This window comes from Trachurus japonicus, chromosome 9 (genome assembly GCF_045865225.1).
Source record: "Trachurus japonicus isolate A0001 chromosome 9, Traja_1.0".
NCBI lineage: Eukaryota > Metazoa > Chordata > Actinopteri > Carangiformes > Carangidae > Trachurus > Trachurus japonicus.
The window spans coordinates 10,100,682-10,119,798 of NC_140915.1; the positions used below are offsets into that span (position 1 = coordinate 10,100,682).

General features: G+C 40.7%; 2 protein-coding genes across 3 annotated transcripts in view; both read right to left on the reverse strand.

Annotated features, from left to right (window-relative positions):
* Positions 1–229: 229 nt before the first annotated feature.
* On the reverse strand, positions 230–10,350 carry anxa3a (annexin A3a). The gene is made up of 13 exons (XM_085788092.1): positions 10,227–10,350; positions 10,089–10,136; positions 9,897–9,987; positions 9,709–9,803; positions 6,914–7,027; positions 6,056–6,146; positions 5,831–5,910; positions 5,243–5,299; positions 5,046–5,139; positions 4,830–4,925; positions 4,651–4,709; positions 3,644–3,766; positions 230–1,162 (listed from the first exon to the last, which is right to left on the reverse strand). The coding sequence occupies exons 1-13, from the start codon at positions 10,239–10,241 to the stop codon at positions 1,103–1,105; spliced, it is 1,023 nt and encodes a 340-aa protein (XP_085644218.1). The 5' UTR covers positions 10,242–10,350; the 3' UTR covers positions 230–1,102.
* Positions 10,351–15,273: 4,923 nt separating this feature from the next.
* Positions 15,274–19,117, reverse strand: part of fras1 (Fraser extracellular matrix complex subunit 1) — a 341,854-nt gene continuing 338,010 nt past the window's right edge. For both annotated transcript variants that reach the window (XM_085785897.1, XM_085785896.1), the window contains 3 exons: positions 18,723–18,928; positions 17,432–17,578; positions 15,274–16,051 (listed from right to left, as the gene is read on the reverse strand). In XM_085785897.1, coding sequence (XP_085642023.1) covers positions 15,377–16,051; positions 17,432–17,578; positions 18,723–18,928 — 1,028 coding nt within the window. In that variant the 3' untranslated portion in view covers positions 15,274–15,376. The remainder of the gene's footprint in view (positions 16,052–17,431; positions 17,579–18,722; positions 18,929–19,117) is intronic.

Consider the following 19,117-nt stretch of genomic DNA (forward strand, 5'->3'; position numbering starts at 1 on the left):
GTTTTTATTATTATTATTTCATTATTGTTAAACTTATAATAAGAGAGAGAATAAACAGCAAAGAAACAGAGAGAATATGATTCATCACATTATAGTTGACAACAGCCTGAGTCCTCTGTGATAATTTTATTTGTTGCATCTAAATTAGTCATTACTAATTAAGTGAAGCTTTGTTGCATGGATCAGTAGTCTTACAATTAAATGGTAGTTAAATGTGAAAAAACTGACTGAGTTTGATTATTGAATGTGGGTTAATTAAGAGAAAATCTTCTTTTAAATCCTCTAAAAATATCAATTATTCATTTGGAAGCTTTATTCTCTTTATTTATGTGTTGTTTCATGGTGTTTCATATTTCAAGTTTCTGTTCACTACACTGCCAAAAAAGATTCAGATTAACAGTATCGGGGATGAAACAGCCTCCATCCTCTGGGAAATAATTGATACATTTAAAGAATTACAATTTTAACAAAACATATTAAAAGTTAATAATCCTAAAACTTTTCTTTCATGTCAGAAAACGTGAAGAAGCAAACTGATTCTGACAGTTAATGTTTCTTCTATAATGCTGCACTAGTTTTATCACTCAGTTAAAGTAATAAAACGGACATCATTTGCATTCCATACATTGTTGAATATTTTAATAATATAATAATTTAACTGACATCAGATTTTTAACAGTTAAATAGATTTAAATATACAATAGATGTGAAGACTAAGTGTCTCTGATGTTCTTGTTAGTTTTGTGTATGATTCTCTGTTTTGCACTGATAATGTAAAATGAATGCATAAAGAACTGTTGATGAAAACAAAAAATTCAAATTCACAGTTTTTGTGTCTATGTTTTCACAGGAGTGAGAGGAAGTGGACGGTGAAATGCTAAAATGAGGAAAAACTGAAGTGGAAACAAATCGATAGCGACTCATCGTCTCCTTTGTGAACTAATCTGATAATCGCTACGGCAACTGCCAGTACAGTAAGTAGTTCTGGCTGTTTTCTCAAGTATAAAATGAAGTTGTTGTAATCTACGAGGTTTGAAGATGAAGCACAGGGAGTGAAGACAGGAGGTCGAAGGTCGGAGGAGGAGGAGGAGGAGGAGAAGGCTCAGTCGTCTCCTCCACAGATGGCCTTCACACAGTCGCCGTGGTCACCAGACAGCTCCGACTGCAGGAGGAGAAACACTTGGAGTCAATCAGCAGCAGAGTTGAAGGAGGTCAACTTCAACCTGTTTGTGTTTCCGTATACTTTTCTTTTGTTTTTCTCCGTCCTCACATTAAAAACAGACACTTTTGTAGTCTCAGGTCAGACAAAAAATAACCTGATAGAGGATGTTCAGGTCCAGCCTTTCATGAAACTTCAGCCTGATGTCTTTACTTTGGTGTTCAGATTGACAAAGATTGAACTTTTAAGAGTAAATTTAAAAATGTATTGGCTTTCTGAATTCATTTCCTTTTGGCGTGTAGGAGGATGCTGATGGATTACAAATCACCCTGTTCCTTCTTTGGAGCTGAGAAATCTGACATATTTTCTAAACATTAGACAAAATAAAGTTCTCACACCTCAATAAATTCATTCTACAAGACTCTCTATCGATCTGTCGTTTTATTGTCGCCAATTCCTCTTTCTTTATCACCATATTCTCCTGTAACTGTCACTCTGTGATGTATCTTTGACTGTTTCATCTCACTTAATTAAACTTTTGATTGTGTGACGTCTTTTTAATTCCTTTTATGTTTTACTTTACTTTTTTCCCCCGCATGTTTTGTATTGACTCATGCAAACTTGTATTAAAAAGAACTATACAAATCAAGTCTTATTATATCTTATATGACAAGTCTTATTATCTTTGTTTACAGCTGCCACAGGCTGGTTTGCTACCAAAACCTTAAGTGCATTGTAGTCGATTACTAAAGCACAACTTTGTAAGCTAGGCTAACTAAGATATGACTGGGTCTCCTCGTTAAATTTCCTCTAATTTAACCCTCCTGTTGTCCTTCTGGCTCCAATTGACCTGATTTGTTCCCTCCCTCCATCTTTCTTTCCTTCATTTTTCCCTCCCTCCCTTCCATCCTTCCATCCTTCCGTCCGTCCTTACTTCTTCCTTCCTTTTTGACCCAACTGACCCAATCTGTTCCCTCCCTCCCTCCATCTATCTTTCCTTCCTTTTTCCCTTCCTTCTTTCTTCTCATCTTTCCCTTTGTCCTTTCTTCCTTCCTTCCTTCCTTCCTTCCTTCCTTCCTTCCTTGACCCAGGAGGCAACCAGGAGGGTTAAATCACATGTGCACACAGCAAAGAAAACAAGACACTCTAATCTGTCTTTCATTCATCGCTACTGAAGCTTTTTTTGATGTTTGTGTGATTAAATCTGTCTTTTTTCCTTTGCTTCCAGGAGCTACAACAGGAAGTTGCAGTTCTTGTCTTTCTCTGAGGACTTTGATCCAGACTGAAGAAGAATCACCTGAGCAACAAGAACAAGGAGCTAAATAAAGAGCAGAGCAGACGTCCCGCTGTTTACAGGAGTCTGCTGCTGCTCTCACATCCTTTAATCAGAGTTCACAAGAAAAGTTGTTTCTGGTGTCAAATGAAGAGACGTTCGAGTTCCTCTGTACTTCACAGCGCTGCAGATTAGTCACTTTGTCTCTAGCTGCGTCTCCGAGGACCCGCTGCTGCTGCCTCCTGCATTATTCAGACAGATTCAGCTTCACACACGTCAGACATCAGACGTGGAGCTGTTTCTAATCCAGCTTCATTTAGGTCAGAGAGACGATCAGAGGAAACTCACAGAGAACAGACTCCAGTTAAAACCCTCTGATCAAATAACACTGGAGTCATAGTGAGAGAGAGCAGACTGAATGTGTTTATGACTTCATAGTATGAGCTCTTCCTCCTCCTCTTCCTCCTCCTCCTCCACCTCATCCTCTTCCTCATCCTTTCTCCTTCCTCCTTCCTCCTCCTCGTCTTCCTTCCTCCTCATCCTCCTTCCTCCTCTTCCTCCTCCTTCTCCTTGTATCTCAAACTGTCATTTATGTATTTTATGTATATTAAGGCAGCTTTTACCATGCACTTGAGTCCACAACAAATTTCCCCTGTGGGACAATAAAGTTTATTCTATTCTATTCCTCCTCCTCCTCCTCCTCCTCTTCCTCACCATCCTTCCTCCTCCTCCTCCCTCCTCTTCCTCATCATCCTTCCTCCTCTTCCTCCTCCCTCCTCTTCCTCATCATCCTTCCTCCTCCTCCTCCTTATCCTCCTCATCCTCCTTCCTCCTCCCCCTCCTCCTTCTCTTCCTTCATCCTCCTCTTCATCATCCTCCTTCCTCCTCCTCCTCCTCTTCTTCATCATTCTCCTTCCTCCTCTTCCCCCTCCTCTCCCTCCTCCTTCTTCTTCTTCTTCCTCGTCCTCCTTCTCTTCCTTCCTCCTCCCTCCTCTTCCTCCTCCTCCTTCTCTTCCTTCCTCCTCCTCCTCCTCCTCCTTCTCTTCCTTCCTCCTCCTCCTTCTCCTCCTTCCTCCTCCTCCTCTTCTTCCTTCCTCCTCATCCTCTTCCTCTTTCCTCTTCCTTCCTCCTCCTCCTCTCTCCTCTTCCTCCTCCTCCCCCTCATCCCTCCTCCTCCTCATCCTCCTCCTCCTCCTCCTCCTCCTCCTCACCTCGATGGCCGAGAGCAGCGAGCGCTCGTAGAGCTTCTTGAACTCCCTCCTGATGTCCAGCAGGTCGATCTCAGAGCGACTCACCATGATCCGGTTCAGAGTCGACTCGTCTGTTCCCCCGCCCTGAACAACAAACAAACTTATGTTTATGTTTTATACATTATTACATTTTTGGCTTTTAAGTTTTGCATGTGTTTTTAAACAACATTTTTTTATTTCTTTTGTAAGTATATTTTTGAGGCTTTTTTGGCCTTGAATGGACAGGACAGTTCAGAGAGAGACAGGAAATGGGAGGCAGAGAGGGGGGAATGACACGCAGGACAGGACCGCTCGGCGCGGGATTCGAACCGGGGCCGCCTGCACTGAGGACTATAGCCTCAACACATGGGGCGGGTGCTCTACCAACTGAGCTAAACACCGCCCCTTAAACGACATTTATAACAACAAATAACATTTATAATGCATTTTCTACAATAACATATAATTACAGCATTATATTTAGTTTGAGATAGTTTGACAAATTCAAAAATTCAACTATATTATTGTACTTTATATATACATATTAAACAATACATAAGTGTATTTACTATCCATCTTCTAATAATACTACACCATATTATTAACCGTAATAATATATAACTTTATTATTGTATTTCATATTTTAGGTATGCTTCAACTGAACAGCACTTGTAGCAATAATAAAGTATTATGAACTGAACAGCAGTTGTAGCAATAAGACAAATATAAAATATTATAGAATATGAAATGAATATTACATTATGGAACATATTATGTAATGTATTGTAAATAACAGAAAACGTTGTGATATTTGATATTATCTAGTGTTGGCTGAGGTCATATGATCTACAGTCTGTAGTTCTGTTCTTTCTCTTTACTCACACAGACGTGTGTTTCTTTGATCTGGATGTTAGAATTTTTATTTTTTATTTTATTTTTTAACTTTGATCTTAAACTGAAACATAAAAATAAAAAACTCAATTTTTCACCTTCATGCTCTCATGCAGACGTTCTGCGAGGTAGGCCGGGACGCTCTTCACACATTTCACTGGAGAAATAAGAAAGAAAAAAAAAGTTGTAAACCACAACAACAAAAATATTTCTACAGAGATGAAGAAAAGATTTGAAAATGTGCAAAAACATTTCTTAGATAAAACTTTAATCTCACCTATGGCGACCAGCAGCTCCTCCAGCTCTCCTGACATCTCGCCCTCGATGCTCTGCTGCAGCGTTTTCCCACTGATGTTCTTGTACTCGACCAGAGCTGGAAGGAAAATCTCACTTTACATCTTCACTTATTGAAACCTGGACATTATTTATAATATAAAACACAGTTTTATTCTCATCTAGAATAAACAGAAAAGTTTAAATGTGGCGTCCGTACTCTGTCTGAGCTGAGTGATGCTGCTCTGACACAGGATGTCGATGAATTTAGACTCATCAGTTCCCCACTTGTTCTCTCCAGCATCGTACAGCGTCTGAGTGGAAAAAAAAACAACAACAAAATTAAATTCTTCAAGATTTTATGCAACACAAAGAGAGACATTTTCCCAGCATGCATCACATCACATAAAACTGCACCTGGGCATCTTCTTTTGCCTTCTCTACGTCCGCGGTGGAGCTCTCGTCCCTCTCGCCCTGCAAACAGAAACAAACCTTAACCTACTGACCTTAACCGACTTTTTTCAAGGCTTAATAACTTAATAATTTGCATATAAACGTAATTTTTTGATATACTGTATATCGATACATTTTTCTCCGTTCCTTTGGAAGGAAAAGATTTAAACAAAGGGAAAATAACTAAATATATTGATGCAAATGTGACCTGAATCCTACAAAAACAAAGAAATAAAACTTCATCTTTCAAAACTGACAGAAGTTTTAGGTTTACTTTAAGTAAAGTGAAGATGCTTTCATGAATAGTCTGTCTGGCTATATTATCTGTTGCAGGACTCGGTCTACTTCTTGTCGATTAAAATAGTTATTTTTGACACTGGCTGTAAGTTTTGGTTCGTTGTCAAACTGCAGAATATATGTGGGATAGTCTCGGATGGTGGAGAAGAATCTAAACATCTGCAGTGCCTCAAACTTTTGCACAGTACTGTTTATTTCACTTTTTTTTTCATTTTAATCAGTGTGGATGCAGTGTCGGCTGCTCTGAGGACAAACCTCGGCCAGGAGCAGCAGAGCTGTGGCGTAGTCTCCAGAGAGTTCGTCCTTCAGCTGCAGAGTCACCTGAGTCTCCGTTTCTGTTGGAGGGAAGAAAATCACAAAACAAAACAAGTTCACAATAAAATGTGTTAAATATCTAAAGCTTTGGATGAATGGCTATAAGATGAGGTGCAGACATTTATTCTGGAACTGGAACAACACTGATTAAAAGACTGTCGTCACCTTGCAGGTAGACTTCACGCAGAGCTTTGATCTGTTCGTTGGTTCTGGAGGCGAAGATTTCAATCAAGGCGCTGTCATGAGTCCCAACTCCCTACACAACGAAGAACAACAACAAAAGAGTTGAGGAACAAAGTTTCTAAACTGTATTTAGATGAAGAAGAAAGAAAGAAAGAAAGAAAGAAAGAAAGAAAAAGAAAGAAAGAAAGAAAGAAAGAAAGAAAGAAAGAAAGAAAGAAAGAAAGAAAGAAACAACCCCCACTGACAAAAAGAAACAGAATTTAAGAAAAACATAGAAATGGAATGTGATACATAACAAATATAATATTTAAACTCGGTATTTCATTGAAAACAGCATAAAGACACAAATAAAAAATGAGAAACATCATATTTCTAAGTACATGCTCTCTTTGAATTGTTTCTGTCTATGTTTTACTATTTTCTTTGGAAGAGTTGATGTACATTTTCTTTGATATTATGAAAAAAAGTAGATGCAGATTGCAGGAAATATCACAGTACCAAGTGTCCGGCTGATTAAATAAAGACCTTAAATTAACCTGACACTGATGCAGAGACAAACTGAAGAGGACTGGGGGAGGTTAGTGTTTAAATACATTTAGTTTATAAAGAGATTCTTCTTCACACACAGTTAAACTTACCATTAAAAAATAAATGTTCAAGGTACAATTAAAAGCTTCTCCTACAAAGTAGTTCTGGTTCAAAGTCAGGATGATGAGACTCTGAACTGACCACATGTAAATCTTTGTTCTTTCAGTTTGAACTCATTTGTTAAGTCATTAAATAAACCAAACATCCCAGAGACAAAGAAGAAGAAGGTGGTGATGATGATGATGGTCTGACCTTCATGGCCTTCATCACTTCATGACAGTCGTAGGCTGCAGGCGGAGTGACCAGCGCCACCATCACGTCCTGCATGTCGCCGTCTGTGTCGCCTTTCAGGTCGTCCACTAGAGTCTGGAAACGCCAAACACACACACACAGCCCATCAGTTCACAGAGCACACACACACACACAGCCCATCAGTTCACAGAGCACACACACACACACACACACACACACAGGACCACACCTATGCAAATACACACACCTAGACACCTACACACACACTGATAGGTATTTGTCATTTTAAAAGCTGCACGAGAGCTTCAGTCAAATGAAAGAAACAACACGTTCATTTTTCTGATGTGAAAATCAAACATTAAACTACGGTGGCCCTGAGGTGCAAATCACAACAGCAAATCCGAAAACACAAAGACAAATTAGCCTACTAAACATAACAATAAATTACTAAACACAACGGCAAATCACCGTTATGTTTTCTGTTTTGTTGCTGCGTTTAGTAGTTTGTCATTGTGTTTTCTCTTTTTGTGTCGTGTTTTCTGATTTGCTGTTGTGATTTGCACCTCAGGGCCACCGTATTAAAGGTATAATGTGTAGGAATTCCCCCCATCTAGCGGTGCGGTTGCATATCTGAACGTATTCTTGATGTTGCATTCACGTGAAATCGGGCAGACGTCAGACAGACAACAGACGCTGCATGTAACAGGATAAACAAGCGTCCATGTAAACAAGTGGTCCGCCAGCACGAGGCAAAACAATACAGGCGTGACAATATGTTGTCATGGTGATGATGTCGTATTGTTTACCTGACCCACGTTTTACCGTCTTTCTCTCGTGGAGTAAAATGACATCCGGTTGGTTTGCCGACGGCCGTCTGCCTGACTACACCTGAATGCAACACCAGTGCCTCCGTCCTTCCTCACACTACACAGTGGTGACAGTTTTAACAGGCGCTACCTGGAAAACTTTCTCCCCGAGCCGACAGCTCCGCTGAGTTTCCGTGGTTACCTACGGTCACGCTGCCACTCAACGTAAAAAATGGCGATGCAACATGGCCGCCTCGGTTCGGTGCGTCGCCCACTTATGTATTTGTAACGACTTGTAACAACTCATTCTAAGGTACGAAAAAGCTTTCATTTGTATGCGGCTGTGATTCGACTTCAGTGAAATATGTATTTATGAAAGATGTATTTGATTTTTGCTAATAAAAAGACAAATAAGTTACATACTGGGGCTTTAAACATCTGGCTGCTGTGTAATCTGAGTGTTGCCTCCTCTAACACACACACACACACACGCACACAATTTCACAATGACTGTGTTTAAAGAACCTGTTGGTGCACAGGGTTGGTTCACACACACACACACACACACACCATGATGACTCACTCTGTCCAAACACACACACAAAGAAACACACATACGATGGTGTTTCAACACTAAATAACTACTACTGCTGCCGCTGCTGCTGGTGGTGCGTTCAGGGTCCTCTGACAGCGTGGTAATGTTAGTGTGTCTGGGCGGTGGAGGTCAGGTCTTACCAAAGATACTCTATTTACCAAGATACCCCATGAGAGGCTGCTCCAATGATAGAAATGGTTACACTTCCTGTCTCCTAAATGGGCGTGGCCAACCGTCACCCCACCTCGTTCTGTGAACGTTTGTGTGGATTTATAGACCGAATCGCCTTGTTGTTTACATCCTAGGCTACCTACTTCCGGGTAGAAAACCAGCACGTAATTTGAATGAGAGTTTAGCTATATATCATATTTTTTCACGCCCTATCACCTTTTAGACAAATCTGAAATGATTGAAGAAACATCTATTTCTGTGTGTGTGTTTTGTGTTGCTATGTCTTGTATTTATTCAGTTTGGGGGGAACACGGTGTCTAAAAAGCATCAGTAGCTCAGCTGACAGGGACAGCTAACTGCGGTAGCTAAGCTAACGGCAGTAGCTAAGCTAACACCAGGACGTCAGCTGTTAAAACCCTCCCGTTGTCGGACACGACATGAAACTACTCCAGTTAGCTCAGTCATGTTGTAGGAACTAAGATATCCACTGGAGAAAATATTTTTTCATGGACCGTTTATTGAGTCACTGAGTTATTGAAGTTAAACAGATAGCTAACGGTTAGCCCGGCTAATCTATGATAACCATGACTAATTACAAAAATGTGCACACGTAAATAGTACTATTTACGTGTGCACAAACCAATGATTGGACAAACATTACTTAATGTTTGTCCAATCATTGGTTTTATAGACTTTACAAACATCAGATTAGTCTAAACGGTGATATAGTGACATGAAAAATTAGATAGCGAAACTATCGTCCGTCACTAGTTCGAATGCTGGTTTTCTACCCGGAAGTAGGCTAGTTGTAAACAACAAGGCGATTTGTCCTATACAATTTGTAGGTAGATGAAAGTGAGATATTTATATTTTTTTTATGATAACATTAAATATTTACACTGCTAACAGTCATATTTAGCATGACGAAAATTATTTAAATAATTTTCACGGGAGTTCGCGGCCGTGTGTTTGACGTTGCCTAGGAGATCTGTGCCAAATCTCGCGAGAGTGTGTCGTTGAGACAGAGACAGGTCGTGAACAAAGTTCATTTTCTCCTGATGTGTCCGTCTGAAAATTGCCATTTTCGTGTCAAAATGTTCAGAAGAGATGTGGCTTGTGAAAAATGAGTTCAAAATTTGCTTCAGTGACGGTGGGGCAAAAGAATCAACCATGATCTGTGTGTGTGTGTGTGGTCTTGGTTTATAAACCGTCTTTGGTCTTACTCTGCCTGTGGCTTCCTGATAAGCTTCACAGATGAGCTGCCTCTGGGCGCTGCTCCTCTGAGTCAGGACGTCGATCAGGACTTTCTCCTTGGTGCCTGGAGAAGGAGAAGGAGCAGCATCAAGAGTGTGTCACAGCTTGTGCAACTAATGATGGGTGTGTGTGTGTGTGTGTGTGTGTGTGTTCATACCGATTCCTTCAATGGCGTCCTTCAGAGCCTCGACATCTGCTGCTGCATCGAAGCCGGCCTTGGCCCTGATGGTTCCTCTGTCTCCGCCGGCCTGAGGAACAGAAACAACAACAAGTCATGACAACATCTTTATCTGGATTTCACAATAAAAGCCTGAAATCAGCATTAAAAAAATGTCTGAATCAAACTCACTTTAGCCGTGAAGGAAGTGGGAGAATCCACCAGACCCTCCAGGTCGTCCTGCAACATGTTCATCGTCAGTTTGGGTTCATTAAAACGTGTGACGACTTCATTTTAAAAACAACATAAAAGCATAAAACTTTGTCTCACCCATAAAGACGTCATGACGACAACAAAAGTTTATTCTGCGAAAACAAAAACAAACTTCAACAAAGAGTTTACATAATGCACCATAGCAATTTCTACTTCGATCATATGCAACGCTTAAATTAGATTATTTAAAATACACTTAAATAACACTGTTAAAGCAGAAGTAAGTGATATTTTTGTGTTAATATAAGTCTTAAATAGTTATATCTTCCGACAGCAATCACTTACATAGAGTGTTTGGACCGAAACACGGGTCTGTCAGTCACTCTGCTCTGCTCTGAGCCGAGGAGAAAACATTTATCGTATCCTACAGTTTTTATCCAATGAGGAGAGAGAACGGCATGCAGGGCTGTGTGTGCAGCCAAGGGATGCGCCTGAATGTGGTGACGTAGGGACGAGGACCAATAGATCCATGACGAGGGCGGGGGCTGCTAACTCCATCGGCTGACAAGACGTTATGGTGCGTTCAGGGCAGCCCATAACTCGTGTTTTTCCGACCGTGAAGTGGTACCAGTTCGATCTGGTACGAGTTCACGGGTCGGAAGTTACGAGTGGCCGTTATAGTGACTTTCACAGGCAACAGGTCGGAGAAACACGAGTTGCGGGTTGCCTGGAACGCTACAAAGTCGTAAGTCATGACTTGAAGCTGTAACTTACGGTTTCAAAAGCCTGCCTGGAACGCAGCATTAGCCAAAACGACTGGATCGCTTACTTCTGCTTTAACTGGACAGATGGTTAATCCAAATATAAAACTCTGAATTTTCAAAATAAAATCTGAATTCTGATGTTTTCCCCCCCTAAAACCCACAACATTTCCTTCCACATCTTTGCTAATTTTTTCACAGTGTTTCTGAGCACCTAAAGGCCGCTGTATAAGAATCACCACTTTCAGTTTATTTCCTTTACTAACGGCTCTACTGTTTGTTTTTAATAGTCTTTAACTCTCTTTAATGTCTCTGTGCCTCTGGGATGTGAATAATCGATGTCATTATACTGTTGTCTGTAACTAAATACAATGTCAATAAAGCTACAAACATTACTCCTGTCCTTGCATCTTTGCACTGGCTGCCTATTCATTTTAGGATTCAGTTTAAAATTTTATTAATTGCTTACTTTTAAATGTATAAATGGTCTAGCACCACCTTATTTATCAGAGCTTTTACAGCTGCACGCCACTGCTAGGGCACTTTGGTCGTCAAACCAGCTGCTCCATGTTAGAGCTGCACAGTTTGTTGAGCATTTTAAAACACTCCTAAAAACTTATCTTTTCTCCTTGGTGTTCACTCCCAGCTAAGCAAGCAATCTTGGCTCTCTCTCTCTCTTTTTTTCTTCTTTTTATTATTTTTTAAAAATCTAAATTTGTTTTAAATTGACTATTATCCCTTGTGTTGTTTTTGTTTGTTTGTTATAGTGTTTATGATTAACTGTACAGCACTTTGGCCGACTGAGGTTGTTTTAAATATGCTTTATAAGTAAATAAATTGTGACTTGACTTGACTGTGTCCAGTTGTAACTCACTGTCATCACAGTCTGGTGTTATTCTAGTTTTTTGCATTTCACAGGAAGTGATTTGTGTGATTTCCTATAATAACATTAAAAAGTTGAATGTATTTTAAACACAGCATCAAACGTTGAGCTGCTCTGGTGGATTAATCAAACCAACCTCTCAGTCTCAGTCGGTGACAAGACATTTAAAGAACCAGACCTGATAAACCTGAAGTCAGTGAGCAGCTCCATGTTTTACTGAGGCTACACTCCGGTTTTCTTTTTCTCTCTCTCTCTCAGGTGAGGATGAAACGGAAGTGAAACTCTCACCTGTGTCAAACCAAAATCCCCAAAAACCACAAAACTTCGCAGGTTCGTTCAGAAATCCTCCTGGAGCTTCTTCAGTCTGACCGGGACACGTCTCCTCCTTTCTTCTCCTTCTTTTCTTCTCTTCTTCCGTCTGTGTGGAAACTGAACTCCTACCTGAGCAGTCACCTGACCACGCCCACTCCGCACGCGCTGCTGCTGCCTTCAGGGGCGGCTCGTGAACTTAAACTGTAATAAAACGCCCTTTGAGCAAATAAATCACACTTCATATAATCAAACATAATAAATGTCTCATTCAATCATCAATCATGTTGATTAATTTTAATGTTGGTTTGAGATTGTTTTTTCTTTCTTTTTCTTTTTTTAATTTGCAATTACCCTCATTTCTACTCTTTTGAACTTAGCTTTTGCTTTTTTAAAAACGTATTTTTGGTCAGTCAGTCCATTTTAACACTCTTTTTTAAATTATTTTAATGATAAAAGTCCATGTGAAGTGTAAAGTTTACACTTCACATGGAAAAATTGTCCATTTTTACACTAAATTCTATTTGACATATTTCATATTGCTTCCAAAACCCACTGATGGTATTAGGGGAGACCTTAAAGAGGTTAAACCTTTTAGATTTAAATATTAAAATCCATCCTACTTAGAAAAAAATAAAACTCAATATTATCGTCAGTTTCAGGCTGAATTTGTCCCTAAATGTCACGTTAAAAACATTAGCAAATGCCTGTATACTGTAGGTATATAAAAAAAAACAATAAGAAAAGAGGAGTGTATAGTAGATGAACAGAAAAGAAACGAGTCAGTTAATCATGTTTCAGAATTTTTTTTATTACTAAAAAAAAGGCACCAAATACAGGCATCATATTGATAGCATCATGGTTATTTTTCACAACAAAAAAAAAAGAATAGCACCAAAAAAATATAATGTAATTTCCCAGAATTCCCCTGTTCCAATGTCATCTGATATAGGCACAGGTGAAAGAAGACAGGAGGTGGTGGAACCAAAAAAATAAAATAAAAAAGGAGACGAGTGGAGAGAAAGAAAAGCTGTTTTATCTTTTTTTTCTCTTCTCCATTCATTCTCCAAACCAGTGTCACACACTTTTTTTTAAAAAAACAACAAAAAGAACAATGACAGTAACGTTAAACATGGCGGGTTACATCATCATTACATCATCAGTAGCTCAGTGTAACATAATAATACATCATAAAAGGGATAAAAGATAATAATACGATAAAAAAATGAAGAATAAAATAAAACGAGTGAGTGTGTTTTTGTGTCTTTGGGCAGAACGAAGGCAGGTCGACGCACGTCTCCGACAAAATGCATCTTTTTCTTTATTTATTTCCTTTTTTTAAAAAGTGAATTTTTTTCCAGTGTAAGGCTAAAACCTTTTTGATTCGTTACAATCGCAGAGGGGGAAAACTTTCTCCACTTTTCTCGCTCTCTGGAAAATTAAAAGCAAAGAAAACAAAAGGAAGAAAAAAAGAAGAAACACTTTGGATGATTTGTTGTTGAAACTCATGAGTTAAATACTGCATGGCACTTAATATTGGCAGCTGTCAGAGCAACACAAACATTAAAAAATAAATTGAGATAACTTGTGCAGAAACAAGAGGAATTATTATTATCTGTTTGTCTGTTTGTTCTGAGTAAGGCGTGAAATACATGTCGTTGCAAAAACAGAAGAAGGTCCTGCTCATGAGGGGAAGGAGGCGGTATAACAACAGTAACGGTGAAGTAATTGCACTTGAAACGTTTTTTTTTTTTTGTTTAATCTATCATTCATCTGTGTTATTATTATTATTTACACTCATCATCCAGCAGCAGCAGCTTTAATACTTTCACAGGAAGTCAGAAGAAGCAGCCGCTCGATGGACGTCGTCTTCGTCCACGGTCACAGCGACGTTGAAACCAGCAGTGAAGAGAAACAATCACCAGTGTCTGAGCTACCTGTCGCCACACACCTCAGCAGAAGTGGAGAAGCAAAGAACGAAAAGAAAGAAAAGAAAGAACGACAGATACAGTAGATGGACGGATGATGATGATGATGGTGCAGATGTTTTGGCTGTGTTCATCATGCAGCTGTTTCTGGTTCGTGGATTCCTGAGGTAGCCCAGTTGTGACATGACATGAGTGATGAAAACGCTGTGTCAGCTGTCTGCACCTCGCACTCTTTCCCTTTTGTTTTTTGTTTTTTCAAAGTGGTAAAAAAATACATTAACAAACATCTCGTTTTCCTTTAGTACAAACTTTTCTTTTAGAAAATACCTTTTTATTTATTTATTTTACTTTTTTCTCAAAATTTTATCCCCCTTCCTCCTCCTCTTTTCCTCTTCCTCCTTGTAGCGCCACATTATGTAATAACGTTGCATTATGTAATATTGTTATACATTTTCACCTCATGATGTAATAACGCCACATTTTGTAATAATCTGAAACATATTGAAGTAAATTCTTGAATGGAATATGTAATAAACTTTGCCGCATTTTGTAATAAGTTGTTAGCCTTCTCAATGTCGATTGAGATTCGGTCTGGGAACCACACGTTCATTTTTTCATATTTGAAGCGTGGTTTATAATGCACCAAATTATTACATTTTCTTCAATAAAAAAGTGCAACCCGCGCATTTTGTAATAAATCGGTGCATTTTGTTGGCCTGACAAGCCAGACTATATCATTAAAATGTCTAGTCTGGCAACGACCGGTAGACCTCGGCTCAATCCAGGGGGCGGGATGAAGGCTGTCTTTCAAACTGCCTCTGCACGCAGTAGGGTAGCGCTACGACCAATCAGAGCAAAGAGCAGGATGACGGAGCAAGCTGGTAGATTAAACTTTTCCCATATCCCGTCGGCAAAACACCAAATACATCCTTCTTCGAAATGAATGACTTCAGTGCAGTTTCTTGCTCAACTTTGAAAGAAAATGACAAGTTTAATTCTTTCAAAGTTGATGCAATTCAAACGATTCCTTTGCCAAAGCCATCTTGTCATGTTTTTCACCGTCGCAAGTATGTCGTCATCGCGTTAAGCCCGCCCAACGACTCTCTAAACAGATAGAGCGCCGTGATTGGTGAACACAAACGGTGTTCGAGACTCCAAAGGTTCCTATGGCTCGTTTCTAGACCCACCTATGGAGCAAATATATTTGCTGCCGCTAGGGTGCAGCTAGATTTCTAGGCTAGTATTTTGTAACATCTTATTTCAAAATGTGGCAACGTTTATTACCTATTCTGTTCAAGAGTTTCATTACAAAATGTTCCAGATTACTACAAAAAGCGGCGTTATTAGATAAAGTAGCGCTCCACTCCTCCTCGTCCTGGTCAGTCTTTAGACCTCAGTGCCGTCGTTGAGGTTGTTGTGCAGCTTGACCTCCAGGTTGACCTGTTTGACCTTGGCCTTGCCGCCGCCGCCGGCTGCCTCCTGGTTGCGGTTGAGGATGTTGATGTTCCTGACGGTGCAGTGTTTGCTGCTGAAGTTCTTCTCCACGCACTTGTCCATGCAAACCTCCACCTTGGTGTTGAGCGGATACTCCTCGTACGCCGCCGCCTTCTCCGCCGCCGCCGCCGCCGCCTTCTTCTTGCTCTTGTTGTTGTTGTTGGCGGTCGGCGACGAGCTGCGGTGGCGGCTGCTGCTCAGGCGGCAGCGGCGGATCAGGAAGCAGGCGGCGAGCAGCACGAGCACCAGCAGCGTGACGGCGGCCACGCCCCCGCCCACCGTGCTGCCCACGTGGGCGTTGAAGGAGGAGGCGGCGGGCCCGGCCTCCAGCCGCAGAGACTTCATGTTGGTGCCGTTCTTCACCTGGTCGCCCTCGTTGTCGTAGATGAGCGACTCGTCCAGCGTCAGACGCCCGCTGCGGTCCACCAGGTCGCGTCTGGGCCGAGGGCGAGGGCGGTGACTGGCGAGCGCGTAGGTGGCGACCGAGCGCTGGATCCGCGGGCTCGCCCGGGACTCGGGGCTGATGACGTAGATCACCTGCAGGTACCACTGATGCCCCGCCTCCACCTGTCAATCAACACGGAGAGAGAGAGCGTTAGCGTTATTCTGATAATATATATAAAATGAACTTATTTAAAGGGATAGTTCAACATTTTGGCAAATTGGCCCATTGCTATAATCCCTATAGTCATAGCAGTAGGTTCGTTACCTTTAATTGTCAGTGCAAGCTGTTTTTAGAACGGCGGAGCAGAGCTGAGAGCTGCTCAGAGCTACGCTACGGAGGATAATGGGATTTCTTGGTTTCCCTCATCAAACTCATCAAATACACAATCCAACAACTCCACAACGCTCTGGTGGACAAGTTGTGACCTGCACATTCACCACGCTATGAGATAATAACAGAACGTTACCAGACAGAGTTGTTTTAGAGGGAAATACAGAGACTGCTTGCTGAAAAACTGCCCCCGATGGGAACGCGCATCATTGGTTTTGCATGAATTTACCACTAAAACAACTCTGTCTGGTAACGTTGTGTTATTATCTCATAGCGTGGTGAATGTGCAGGTCACAACTTGTCCACCAGAGCGTTTTGGAGTTGTTGGATTGTGTATTTGATGAGTTTGATGAGGGAAACCAAGAAATCCCATCAGTCTCCGTAGCGTAGCTCTGAGCAGCTCACGGCTCTGCTCCACCGTTCTAAAAATAGCTTGCACCGACAATCTTACAAGGTTGGTTTTCAGCCAAGAGACGCTAGGTGGAAGTCAGAGAGCCTCCATTCTCCCTGGTACAAGTCATTCAACCATCACAGTTACTCTGAAGCTGTTTAATTAAGGTAAAAGTGTTGCATAGTTCCTCTTTAAAACGTCTCTCTAAAGGATCAAATCTCTCCTCCGCGCCACCTCTGATCACTTCAATTTAATTCTACATTAACTCACATGTCACAGCCAATTTGTCAACACATCACATTAAAATTGAATTTCCCCTCACTTAGACAGGAAACCTCAAACCTACCGTCAATGTTTTTGGACAGATCAAAACAAGCTGAAACCCTGTTCGCAAAACAAGACACACGCCAACGTTTGTCGTTAAATCTGTGTCCATCTGAATAAATGTCAGTTTAATATTCACTATTTCTCCTCTGAACCGACTCCAGAGGGAAATATTTGGCTTTTTAGCTGCTAAATTATCCAGCGTTTCTAAGTTTTGTCTGTTTGGAGACGTTTTTAGAGCTGAAGACGACCTGAAACAAACTGAAACTATGAACCAAACGAGGCCTTTTCTGCACTTTTTTAGGTCAAATAAAATAATTTGATTCATTATTACTGATTTAACTTTTAAGCCGCTTTTGAGAAAAATCCCAACTTGTCGAGCCTCATGCTTTCAGTAAATCAGATCTGTAGCATCAGATTCTTCTCCTGATGTTCACACAGTTTCCACTCGACCGACCTTGTAGAGAGCGTCGACCTTCATGGTGAAGCCGTCGACGCCCGGCATGTCCGTCACCGGCTGCAGCTCGGGGAAGTCGGAGGCGAAGTTAGCCTCGAAGGGAACGTCGTGGAAAAACCTGTCGCACACGTCCGGCTGTTTACGATCCTGTGGAAAGGAAAAAAAAAAGAAAGAAAGAAAGAAAAAGAGAGAGAAAGAGGAGAGGATCAGAGCGGAGAACAGCTAGTTGAAGGTGGAGGAGGTCAAGGCCAGATGTGTGGATCACTGAACATGAGGCGTTCAGGTGCAGCTACGGGATTATCGTTTGCACAAAAGCAACATGATTTGTTTACGGCGACTGTTTTGCCTGGAGAAGAAGCTCAGAGATTTAAATAACCGCGGGCTTTGAATATCTTTGGAAAATAATCAGGTGCAGTGACTCTGAGTCTCAGACCGGTCGGACCGGTCCGACCGGTGCAGCCGGTGGTAAAGAAAAAAAAGCAGATATGTGTGTGATGCTGGTTGGTCGTATGAGGGCGAGTGCAGGTGCAACATGACATTACACCAACTGTATCATTAAAGTCCTGCAGCAGCCTGGATCTGGTCACGCATGTTGGTGTTCAATAGGATTTTTACATTGTTTTTGGGTTTTTTTACATTCTCTTCATGATAAAAGTTCATGTGAAGTTTTAATAGGAGTTTTAAATAAAAAGTCTACGTCCATTTTTACAGTATATTCTATTTCACATTAATTTTCTCATGTGTGAAGTTAAAATATTATACAATTATAAAATATTTTAAATAATGGTTGTGGTAGAACTGAACTGAACTGTTTTATAAACTTAATTTTGATTAATCATTCATTGATTTCATTGTGCAATTCTACAGTCCTTTTTTTAAATTCTCTTAATGATAAAAATCAATTTTAATGTTCAAATATTTGTTTTATTTAGTATTAAATGTTTTGATAATAGATTTCTTTGTCCGTTCTCATCATCAGTTCTATCTCACATCATTTTTTTCATTCTCGTAATGATACAATCATGTGTGCAGTAGCAAATATTATTTAATGTGTATGAACCTTCAAAACCTGCTTAAGTTTAATTAAGTGGAGACTTAACAGAGCACCGTAAACCTTTAAAATCCACCCAACTCAGAAAAATTAAAGCTAAATATGTGTAACGTCCCATTCTGTTGAGTAACATTGGCAAATATCATCAAAAACATAATAAAAACATTATAAAAGAAGCCGTAATGATGATGATGATGTGACAGCACAGATCAGAGAGAGAGAGAGAGAGCGTGTCAGTACCAGCAGCAGGAAGCGGTGCTTCAGGTGTTTGTTGGGCTGGATGCAGCCGTACTGCGGCCCCTCGTTGTACAGCGTCCCCGTGGGGTCGAAGAAGGGCACGTATCCGTCGCGGCCGGTGCAGAGGTAAACCTTCTCCAGCTGCAGCTTGTACGCCGCGTTCAGGTTCTGCTCCGGGTTCCACAGCACGCGGCCGTACAGCGTCTGACCTGCAGGGGGCGGCACAGCGTTGGAGTTACAGTTCACAGTGAGACACAGGACAGAGTCAAACCTCTGGGCTTTAAATACTGACCTCACAGAGTAACAGAGTAAAATAACTTTACTTTAACACTGTGGATATAATTTTTATAATGTTCAGAGGATTTTATCTGTATTTTATGAAAAAAAAAAAAAAAATT

What these genes read in the sequence shown, in the direction of transcription:
- anxa3a (XM_085788092.1), bottom strand. An exon ending in GGACGCCATTGAAGGAATCG is followed by an intron (nt 9,804 to 9,896) that starts GTATGAACACAC and finishes CTCCTTCTCCAG; the next exon opens with GCACCAAGGAGAAAGTCCTG. An exon ending in AGGCAAAAGAAGATGCCCAG is followed by an intron (nt 5,140 to 5,242) that starts GTGCAGTTTTAT and finishes TTTTCCACTCAG; the next exon opens with ACGCTGTACGATGCTGGAGA.